Source organism: Orbicella faveolata, unplaced genomic scaffold (assembly GCF_042242905.1).
Source record: "Orbicella faveolata isolate gen_17 unplaced genomic scaffold, um_ofav_v1 contig_26, whole genome shotgun sequence".
Classification (NCBI taxonomy): Eukaryota; Metazoa; Cnidaria; class Anthozoa; order Scleractinia; family Merulinidae; genus Orbicella; species Orbicella faveolata.
In genome coordinates this window covers 2522715-2534545 of record NW_028301554.1, presented here as the reverse complement: position 1 = coordinate 2534545, position 11831 = coordinate 2522715, and the positions used below count along the sequence as shown (strand labels likewise).

Here is an 11831-nt window from a genome sequence, read left to right as displayed (position 1 = left end):
GATGCGAGAGCGGCCACGTTTGTGGCTCAAAAACTTTCCCCAGTGCCCCACCCCTTTGCGTTCGAGCTTTTTCAAATGCCTTTTTGCTTGCAATCTTGACGAACTCGAGACACAAATATCGATGATGCGTCAGGCAAAGGTTTTAAAGTTCTAAATCCAAAATTCCACCTATTAATCCCTTTCAGTTCAATGCCTAATTATCCTAAATTGTTTCAAGGACAGACCAGTAATTCCTGAAAAAGAAAAATGTCCGTGAGGAAACTGAGTTCTAATCTCGCCTTTCTCGTGTCCAGTGCTTTCTCAGCATTCAATAACCCAATTGGCGGAAGCACGTGTATTAGCCTGATCTCGATGTCTTTCGATGATTCCCTGAATACTTCCGGTGTACCATATTAGGTCAAGATCGTAGTGTTTGGATCCGCGGTATATATTAGACAGGCGCAATGAAATTTTCTTAGCGGATGTTGCTCGCGGATGGAGTAGGAGTTTATTAGGTTTGGGGAAAAGAAAATGCGATGGCCATTGTTTTAGAACCGAAAACTTCGTACAACCTCATATCCCGAACGGAGTCAAGCAATAACAAGCTTCTAGTACACGTGAAATTAACGGATTCTTGTTTACGAGCGCTTGAAGAGTATCATCTTGTTGAGGTAATTTGTAGACAGCGCGAGTCAGCAAACTTGTGTCTGTGTCCATATACTGTAGAACGAAAGGCAATGATTCTGTGGTGTTTCTTTGAAAAGTACTTACCGATTCACTTCATTGTTTGACCTTAACTCTCCTCTCACAGGTATCTTCAAGACGGAAGCCAAGTATTAAATTTTCAGGATTAGAAGGGGTACGTTCTTTAGTTGAAATTTTCATGTGTCTTAAACTTATATCAAGGGCACCCAACGGAATATTTCGGTAAAATATCTGTTCGGATGGAAGGTTGCCTAAGAATTTCGAAATTTTTTTCCCAGCGACGCTCTAGACTTCTCAAATTTTTTCGGAAAACCATAAAGTTTCCCTAGAATTTTCGGAATTGATGTGCTCACTTTTATCATGTCCCATAATTTTCGGACGGTTTTGTTTGTTCTCTAAAATTTTCGTTTGGCTTAATTATTCCAAAAGCTGCTAAAAGTTTCGGTGAGCATTAGAGGTAATCAGGAATGTACGTGAACCTAATGAAAGATAAAGGCAATTGAGGTGATTGAGCTCGGCATTAGCCTACTTATCAGATTATTGGAGAAGTTATTTTTGTGGTCAGAGCATCTAAAACGATCAAATTATTCGGTTTTGACCGTAAAAAGATTCCTACGCCAACAACAATCCCTTGATCGGTTCAGAAACGCTCGTAAACCTACAAGAAAAGGTGTTTGTCCTTGTACAGTATATGCAGTGTTTCGTCACCAAATGTGAGATCAGAACGGAAATATAAAGAAAAGCCTATGTTTTCAGCTTTGCTTCTTTCTAAATGCCAGCAGTGCGTGCCTATTATGTATTATCACTTCTCCTTCCTCGCCACGTTAAAGAAAGCCATATATGCAGGATTCATCTCTGCTTCGTTTGTTTGACCCTGTTTACACCTATTATTTGTCAGCTCTCCAAAAACCTTCATTTTTTTAAGCCCTGAATTTGATTGAAGACCGGGATTTCATTAGCTTGTTCAATAAACAGATGGCTGTCTAGCTTGCTCCAGTTTCAGAGTTTGTGGAAGCCAGTTAGCCGTCATGTCAGCGTGTGTCCTGATTTTAACTTGCGCAAGCTTCTATTCCCATTTTTTCGCGCTTTAACTTTTTAGTTTATCGTATCTATAACAAAAATCTCGATCGTGATTGGTTTTCAGCGCGCCTATTTGTCACGTAATCCGCGCGCGATCACGTGGGTGTCCAATTACAGGTATCCAATTTGAACTTTTGTCGCTGGATACCTGTAATTGGACACCCACGTGACTCGCGCGTAAATTACGCGCAATTTAATGGCTTCCTTCGCACTGTTTCTTACAGTTCTCAAAATTTCTGAAAAGCGTACAGACGTTTTCGCTCAAAAGAATTTCTCAAAAAGACATTTTTAATCCCAAAATTTCTTATAGATACGATTAATTAGTAATTGGACCTCGTGTCGTACAATTCAGGGAGTAATCGTGCTCGTAATTTCAAATCGGCATCGCGCTTCGCGCTCGTCAGATTTTGAAATTACTCGCGCGATTACTCCCTAAATTGCACTCCACTCGGTCCAATTACTATTACTTCTCGGGCGATAATGGCGCGGCGACGTTATTTTATCGCGCGATAAAATTGAAAGACGTGTCCTTTATAGGGCACTGTGAAACTGACTTACAGCAGTCAATAGTGCTTTCGTAAATAAAACCACGCATAGAAACGCGGGAAATTCGGCCAATTTAGCGGTTTTCGGCTCAACTTCAAGGTGGATTACATTGTAATGCAAATGACAAAAGTTCAAGTATATGTGAAAAGAACAGTTCAAAGGGTAGTTGATTAATTTTACTTGAATTTGTCAAAAGGTGCGCAATTTTGTAGTTTCTCGTTTAAATTGTTTGTTCACAGATTTCCGTCCAAGTTTTCGACGAAGACTGGTGGTTTTTCGACCAGTTATCGTTGGTGGTCAAGTTTTGAGCTAAAATAGACAATTTAGCCATACAATGCTATTTATTCATTTCTCCCAAGTGGGTTTTTGAGAACTAACTATACAGCAATATACGACTTGAATTTATACGAAAAATTAAAATTACAACAAGGTATTAAGGTATATATATAATATGTATTGGATCTGAAAAATAGCAGGAAAACCCTAACGTGTGCAATGAGAACACACAGAGGTCCAAAATATAGTGTGTATATATAGTATGCACTATTTTATGTCTGGATGAAAATGCTAGATTTTAATGATTGAAGGCTAATTAAACATAGAGTAGAACCCCTATTTTCCCCGAGAGGGGCTGTTTAAGAGGGGTTGAACCGTACTTTCTAACCCTAAAAACTGCTAAGGGTACAACAATAGTGTTTACACCAGGTTATAAGACAACGCGGATAAAACCAATGGACCTGAACGTATTCCATGGGGTTAGCAATAGTCTGGCTAGTAGTATCCTGATGTTGTAAGGGCCCATTAACCGATTTGCTAAGGTCAGCCTAAGCACGGAAAATTTGAACAATTCAAAAGCTTTCACATTCGGTGACATTTATATATTTTTTTTCTTAGTGTTTAACACAATTCAAAGTAACAAACTGACAAAGTACAAACCAAAACAAACTAAACGAAAAACAGAAAAACAAGCACAAAAGAGAAATCTTAATCACCTCCGTGGGGCTTTCGTGAGCTTCGTTTGACCTTATCGAGCTGCTGGTAGTGTAGACTGCGTACGCGCTGATAGAGTAACTTCCGATAGATATCGTGGGGACTTTAAATGCTAAGGGAAATGCTGTTTCCATTAAAAACAGCTCTTTTTGACGAGTTACGAATTAAGCCAACGTTGGAAACAAAAAAATCATACTTTTTTTCCCGTAAATTACGAAGTTTTCAATATTTTGAAATTCTCTCAAAATCTGACCTTTTAGAAATGAAGCAAAATCTATGCATAGCGTAATATAGATTTAGGTTAGAATACTGAATCAAGGTATAAATCCCCACGAGGTAATATGCTTGGGTGACTTTACATTTTTTCAGATTGAGTCACATGACCATGCGCGTGGCCTGATGACTTCAACACTTGTGTAACTGATGATGGTTAAGATAAAGTACATGAAATAACCCTGAACTATGTACAAATGACAAGGTTATAAGAAAATAAATTTTCCTCAGCAACGGCTTAAAAAGATAAGTTAATGGGCCCTTAAAGTTGTAGTGATGCTAGTTATCACTCTAAAAGATATACCAGTTACCGCAAAGTGCCTACAAAACAACTCAACTTTTGTCTTCTAGGAATTAATAAGAACAGAACATATACGCACATTTCTTAATTTAAAGTCGTTACGAAATCTAACTGAAAACAGTAACTTATGATTCTTAGTTTAGGCAGATTTGGTCCGTCAAATCAAAGGCCCCAGTAGTTTCGTATAAATAATACTACAACTTGCTGCTTATCGCTGCCACTTAAAAAATCACAAATACCCTTCGACCTTCACACTTTCTTCGCTTCTCGGGCAACTACAGGAACATTCTATTGTTTAAATAGAGTGGGGCCTATTGCTTAATTATTCAAACTCTTTTTCACTTACTGGATACTTCATCCATAATAGTATTTTTAACTATCTTACGGAGGGAGAGAATGTCTCGGTGGGAGAAGTTTGGCTTCCATGTAGACCACTGCAAGTCTCTGTTGACAAATTCCAAGAACTGTTCGAAACATTTCATTACGTATAAACCACAGTCTTTGTCGTTTGGCTGTTGAGGGACTGTAGGATAGCTGACCTCTTCCACCTCCAGGGTCTTTTTTCCACCTTGTGGTGGTCTAGCTGACCACACGTCTTTAAGGTATCTAACTATCCTACGTTCAACAGTTTTTTGCTCCTTGTGTAGGGAATCGAGTATCATCAGCCTGATGCTGGAATCTATCCTGACGATTACCAAAATCCAATGGCGACTATTACACACGGGAATTACTAGATACTTCTTGGAGAAAATGTCTGTATTTTTTGTCCATTTCATTAACGCCTGTGGGTTGAATTGCGATAATTTCTTATAGAAACAGGAATTATATAGATATAACATCTTCTTTAAATCGCAATGTAGCTGATTTTCAGCGGCGTGGAGCAAATAAAAATCCAGAACGTCATCATTCATTTCTTGGTCTTTCTCGAGGCACACTGTAAAGCAACTGTGCACATCTACACTTCCAAAGCTGGTTTGATACGATAACAGACTGGACACAGGAAGAATGAGGACATCGTCACTTTCTGCTGACTTTCGTTCTTTGATGTTCAAGACGAGTGCTTCAAATGTTAGATCATCTATGGTGAGACTTCTTTGAGAGGTTGCAGCCTCAACGAAGGATCTTATGTAATAGATAAGGGCATTGAAGTTGTCGAATTTAAGCACCACTGAAGACCCCTTTTCATCTACCATTCCTCTCGAATTTCTTGCATGAGAATCTATTACATGCCATGTGGAATAGCTTGGTGCACAGGCAATAGTGTAGTCTAAAATTCGTAACAATAATCCAGTTGCTTTCTCTTTTTGACATTTTTCAAAGATGTCCTCTAATCTAGCGAAGTCATCATCGTCTGAGGTAGTGTCCCTTTTATCAATTGTCCCACCTACTATTTCTCTCTCTGTAAAAAACTGAAAACGGAAACATTGCAAGTCTTTAGGAAGTTCATCAAGAGCTAACTTAAGTCCACCGCTTGCGGATTTTCCAATGTAGCAAAGCTGGTTGAAATGTACTTTGTCTCCTGTGAGTAGGACTTGGTCAAGATCACTTGCTTTCCAGGACTCTACAGGTTTAACTGTAGTATATAGCAAAGAGGTAAGGGTTATCGATGAACACTGCTGTCCAGGACACTGGAAGTCCTCATGCCAAGACTGGTGAAAGGAGCCTCTGCACACTTGTAATTGGTCTCCATCGCTTTTTCCGTTATCAGACCAAGAGCCGCGACTGCTGTGGGTGGTTGATGGGTCAATATCATCTCCATGATCATCACCAGCGTATGACTGTCTTTTCTCCAAAATAACATTTACGCTTTCACCTAATTTACTGCCAGGTTTTTCACTTGGAGTCTTTCGTTTACATTTCCTCTTGGTTTGCGGAGCAAAATGGGTTTCCAGGTCGCTTCCACTGGAATTGCATTCTGGCAGAGACTGGCTGCGAAGGGACTTTCTGAAGTTTTTTCCGTCTTTCTTTTTGGTAGATTTCCTCTTTTTACCTGTCTTGGTGAGGGGAGTTTTCTTTCTTGGTAATGGAATCTTACCAGTAGGCACATCTTTCTTTATTCTTTCATGACTCTCTGAATTTGGATTATTGGCTGTCGTAACATTTGAACTCTTCATCTTCTTCCGTTGCTGGACTTCAACTTCGCCTTCATCTTTGGTTCTATGTTTCCGCGCTCTCCCTCTCTTTGAAACAGTTTGAAACTGAACAGGCTCTCGGAAAGAAGAACTTGGAAGCCACATGTCGTCCTCAGAGCTATATCCTTTGAAACGCACTTTGTACTCCTCGGAGTGGTACTGTCTATTTAGACGGACGTCAATTATTTTTTCAACCTCGTAAAATTTGTTGTCGTCAGCACACTCAGCAATTTGATCAATGCCTGTTTCACTACGGTTGTAATTTGCAAGCCCAGTCTCCAGGTCGAGTTGGCTCTTTTCAGATAACTTTGCTATGCCATCACTGTCGGTCTCAAGCACTACTTCCATTAGTACTTTACTGACTGGCAACCATCGAGAGACAAAAACAGAGCTCACAAAACCATACTGGTTACTTTCTACATCTCGGTAGATTATGCCTCTGACGGTGTGTCTGCATTTAGAACTGGTGCTGACTAGTTCTTTTCCATCTTCAGATAAGATAGACAAAATATGAAGAATGAAGTAGTCATCTTTGTCTGCAACTGCCACGTCCCTGAACTGAATTACATCGTGAGATGGGTCAATGGGTTTGAGAGAAGTGTGGAGGGAATTAGTAACCCAATGTCTGCGGCTTCGTTCTTTCGAGATAAACTCTCTTGGGATCAGCAACTTCAAAGCTTTCTTTATATGAATCGGAGAACCATTCCTTTCAATGTACCATTTAGATTTCCTCTCGCTAGGTTGTTCTGAATCTAGGTCCTCATCATCATCTGACTCCAATTCCTCTGTTTTATCTGCAGTCATTTGCTGCTCATCGTCGACTTCATCAAGTTGGGAGGGTTGTCTCATAAACTCGTCTTCCTCGTTTTCTATAAGTAGGCTCTCCATCACTACTTCGTTTTCTACACTGTTCGGCGTATTTATGTCAAGAAAAACTTCCAATTTATCATAAGACGGCGGTTGGTCTGATACTATAACGATCTCAGCAGGCTTGGTAAATCTGTAAGGCATTGTCCAACAACCATTTACTGTTAGGGTAGTCTCGAACTCATCTGGTAAGAATTTTCTTATAACATCCTGTGCCTGTTTAACGCCAGCTCTATGCATAGAACGCTGTCTTTCTAAAAACTCTTTATAGGTACATGGGTACTGGTATGGAGTATCATTCCCTTTGCGGACTTGGAAGTGGGACAATTTCCTATTGCTTGTGGCAGGGATTCGTATTCCTTCATATGATGATAACTCAGACAGAGCTTCGTTGATGAATGCCAGATCTTTCGTCTTACTGATCATATCAGCATATGTTGGCGAGGTATCTAGTGACTGGAGTTGATTGGTTTTGCCCTGCAACTGTCCAATGATCTTCTCTGTGGTAATTGTTCCGGATCGATGTGGCGAACATACTTCAGGTCCAAGATGCTTGAAGTGTAAGAACATTGCCAAGGAGTGTTGGCAGCCAGCAGAGAAGAGTAGTTCAGATGTTGTGTAGGCTCCATATGTAATGAAGTTTCCTCGCCTTTCTTTGATTTTAGCTGCATTTTTTTGGGAGTGGAGCTTCATTTTCTTGATTTCAAGGTATCTTTTCCAAAGTCGCAAGATTGTAATTCCTGTTGAGAGAGCCTTTTGGATTTCTTCTGGAGAACCATAGCTCGCATTGAAGAAAGGTTGAGTTAAAAAATGTACAGCAGTAATATAGAGGCAAGTTCCTTCCGAGCCCTTGACATATTTATGAAGCATATCGACAACCTTTAGTGTAAAGATTCTATTGGCCGTGTCTGGTCGTTGGTCAAAAAAACTTATTAGGAGAAGATCGTTTGCTGAGAATGGAACACTCTGACCTTTTTCTTTACATATATGCATCAGTTCATGAAGGTGATTGATTGTGGCTACAGCACTTCCACGTGCATCTTTGTAGAATGTGAGATTTCGAGTGCTATATTTCAGTACACGCAGAAATGTTCTCCTTAAATGGTCATAGTCTCCATACGCAATACTAGGCAGCTTCCAAAAGTATGGGGCAACAAATTTTTCATCTGGAACATCAAGGCCTAAATAGTTAATACCCTCAGCAACTGCAGATTCTGTTGGTGTCATGAGCTGCACAGATGCTGAGAGAGAAAAACCAGCCGAGTCAACAGAGTGTCCAACAAGGTTAACATTATTTGCTGCACAGTGTTGTATAACCTTTCTCCAAATTTTCAGAAGATGGGAGCCACCGTAACCGCTGTTTGGTGTTGGCCACATAAGATATACTAGAGGCTGAGATACTTGACCTGTTAGGTTACACAAATTGTGTATAGCAACTTTAGAAGCTAACTGTCGGCTTGCAATGATTTCATCCACCATTCTCTTCAGGGACGCAAAGTCATCTTCATCACCTTCAAATAAAAAGTCCATAATCATCAGAGAACTTCAATATGACACCTAGAACCTTGCTCCTAACAGCGAAAGTTCAGTAGGGAATTTTTGAAATGTTGCATCTTTTAAAGAGGCACTGTCAAGGAGAATAGAAAAATACTGCTTTCAAAAGACGACTAAATAATATTTTAAATAGGTAGAGAAAGTGTTCAAGAGTCTACTTTCATCTATCATAGCCCAGAATTTCCGCTCAAAGAAACGTTGTGTCTTGCTACCTGTATTGACCGGTCACCTCTGTTAAGCAGTTGCGGTCACCCTTTTTTAGTCCCATATTGCCTGTCTTCGATACGGTTACCTGTATAAGTGGCCATACCTGGAGAGCTCCTATACCCACATTTTATTACACGACTTTATTTTGCTTGAAAAAGGATTCATCATTGCTGTGCTTTTACCGATTTCGCAATTGCTCTCTAGAAGTCAGTGAACGTACTGTAGCATACAGCGGCGGATCCAGACCTTAAGCTAAGAGGGGGGCCCGGTATTGTTTTGATTGCCCTGCTGGCTTTTCTTTGTTCTGTGATTTCTTCCTTTTTTACCCCAAATAAGGGAGAGGCGGGCCCCCCGGGCCCCTCCCCTAGATCTGCCACTGGCATAAAATGATAAGAAATTGTTTATGTTATATTTGTTTATTATATATTTTATTGTGTTTTTACTGGAACGAGTCGCCATCCAGAATATAATATCACAGGGTTCTCAGACCACAGCCGCCATTTGCACCGCCCATCAAAGCAAACAAAGAATCCTCGCGCGGAGTGGATTCTTCGGTTCCTTTGATGCACCATTAGACGAGCGATCCTGGATTAACCTGTTTGTAAAGAGACTCAATATCCGTTTTTGGATTTAAGAATACAATCTTGGATTTCCCTTCCGCAAAACACCCTTAATCTGGGCCAAGTGTTCCAGGGCGACTCAGGAGCAAAAGAAACTTACTGACATAGCTATAATCGTACCTTTGCTCTCATCTTTCTTTGGAATTCTAAGAACATCATTGTCCCATTTGTCAACATCAGCATTCCAGCATTTTCCGATTAACGTAACATCCCCACTTTCATTCTGGACTGCCTGGAGGAATCTGCATTACAAGGAAACATATTTTACTAGCTGATATATGTGGTCTACACAATTATGGTATATTCAGTGACTTAGGCATACAAGGAGTTTGTGCTTAATCAGTAATTAGACATTTACGGTGACGAGGGTCCCCTGGTGAGACAACGACCAACGAATCAAATGCATCAATGTGTCGAATCAATGTATTAGTTATCCCTGCGGGAAACAGGTCAGCAGTGGTCACTGGGGCACTTGTTCTATTCAGATTTTCAATTCTATCACAGCGCTGCAAGCTCAAGGTTTTCAGAGATCGCCTTTTGGCGACCTTCTTCTATAAAATGTTCGCCTCTAAACTGCAATATTTAGAGAGGTAACCACATCAGCCTTAGTTGGTTTTCATGCGGGCCCTCTATCCTGGTCCAAATGGAATTTGTAGTGATGATTTCGTGGAGGAGGAAAACCGGAAAACCCGGAGGAAAACCCTCGGAGCAAGGCGAGAACCAACAACAAACTCAATCCAGATATGGTACCGGGCCGGAATCGAACCCGGGCCAAATTGTAGGAGGCGAGCGCTCTCACTACTGCGCCCTGTTCCCTGCTCACTCAGACAAATCTGGTCACCAAAATCTAAGCTTTTTCAAAGAAGGACACTTCGAGACTAATTCTTTTGACTATATTCGTTCGAGGAACGTTCCGACGCTATTAGTTTCGTTTGCCACTACTGTTCGCTCTGTGATCGGGAGGTCACCAGTGCTCCATAGGAAAATACCTTGCCAAAAAATCGCGTTAATTCCGATTTCTATCAAATTTGTACTACATGAATCGGATGGAGTATAATCAATGACCCAATCACTGGCTGATTTTGATCCAAGACACTTGAATATGGTATACATGACCATTCTTCTATCGTCAAGCCCTTTCGTAATGGCGGAGACACCACAACGAATCTAAGAGATTCTGAAGATGGTTTTTGGGGAGGAAAATAACGCAGGAGGTATCGTAAATAATTAAGGAAGTAAGTTCCAGAATTATCTTGAAATTCGGAGCAGGAATTATGGGTAAACGTTCCCACGTGTCGTTTTACACGAGTTCTCGATGTGAAGACGTGTGTCCAAATTCGACTAAATACTCCTCGGATCGCCAGTTTGGAGCGATTTTACAATACCGGGCCACTTAATTACACATGTCTCACTGCCTTTAAGAACGAAGCATACAGAAACAAAAGGAACCATTCAAATTCAATAAGATGCAGATGAGTGGCCCGGTAATCTACAATCCTGCCGAGTTTTGGTTACTTTTAGAATCTCACTTAATTCTTGAATGAAACTTAAGGCTTATGTGTATTAAGCCAACTTACGAAGCGTAGAGCTCAGAAACTTTGGATAAAAGGTTTGCTTTGCAGCGTTCGTTCCAGACTGCAATTTGCACATTTGTGCAGTTGCCATGGCGACTGAAACGCAATCTTTCTGTTAACGTCTCGCAAAAAATTATTGTTAATTCTAGGTTTTCTCGATTTCTGTTTTGTTTTTAGGATGCGTCTGCTCATATATACATGAGAAATGTTTCTTTCTGCAACAAATTTGAACAGCAGAGTTTAACAGTATTTTTTGTTTCTCTCAAATTTTTACTTTTTATTTTTACCAAGTTCTGCTGATTAAAATTCTGTAAATTTAATATTAGTTTCCATGGAGCCAGCCTATTTTTTTCTGGAAACTACCTTTTTGCCCTTTCAAATGATTAAGAGATGTGATATTAAATCTGCAATACTGTAAATACTTGGCAAGATATTAAATACAGAATCTGATGTGGTCAATTGTGATGTTTTTGTGAGCTTCCATTAAGGTTAAATTCATTAACATAGAACTCATGATGGCTAAGCCAGCGAAAGAATTGCATTATCCAATGATCCAGTTTTTAATACATGTCTATTCAACAATGTGCTATTGCATGACAATGCTATTTGAAAGGCTGCTGTATATGTAACAGGTATACAGATCTTACCTAAGAGCCCTTGCTTCATCACTAGCTTCAATCACTGGTGCACCATTGTATAGTTGAGCTGCATGTTTAATGACAGGAAGATTAAAGCCTGGCTGAAGTTTTTCTTTGAGCATGTAACTGTCACAGGTAGTGCTACAAGGAAGGCCAAACATACTCTGAAGAAGAGAAGAAAAATAAAATTAACATGAGGTTTTCATTGTAGCCATAATATACAAACTTCTGTTTCAGGAAATCAGTGTTACTCTGAGGAATGAAAAAAATGTCATTTATAATAACCGTGCCATATTCCTAATTCATTGGTATATTCATGATATTCAAAACCCCAAAACCACATAGAAGCTTCTACACCAAACTTT

General features: G+C 40.0%; 2 protein-coding genes across 2 annotated transcripts in view; both read right to left on the bottom strand.

Moving 5' to 3' along the window:
- Positions 1-2632: 2632 nt before the first annotated feature.
- Positions 2633-8350, bottom strand: LOC149107628 (uncharacterized). The gene has a single exon (XM_089296387.1). The coding sequence runs from the start codon at positions 8248-8250 to the stop codon at positions 4213-4215; it is 4038 nt and encodes a 1345-aa protein (XP_089152513.1). The 5' UTR covers positions 8251-8350; the 3' UTR covers positions 2633-4212.
- The window catches only part of LOC149107627 (uncharacterized), a 25209-nt gene continuing 21636 nt past the window's right edge, over positions 8259-11831 (bottom strand). The window contains exons 9-12 of the mRNA XM_089296113.1: positions 11476-11630; positions 9375-9496; positions 8350-8384; positions 8259-8279 (exon numbers count right to left, since the gene is read on the bottom strand). Coding sequence (XP_089152239.1) covers positions 8259-8279; positions 8350-8384; positions 9375-9496; positions 11476-11630 — 333 coding nt within the window. The remainder of the gene's footprint in view (positions 8280-8349; positions 8385-9374; positions 9497-11475; positions 11631-11831) is intronic.

Bases quoted from the DNA above. Each gene is read 5' to 3' on its own strand.
- LOC149107628 (XM_089296387.1), bottom strand. From the start codon at position 8,250: ATGTGGCCAACACCAAACAGCGGTTACGGTGGCTCCCATCTTCTGAAA.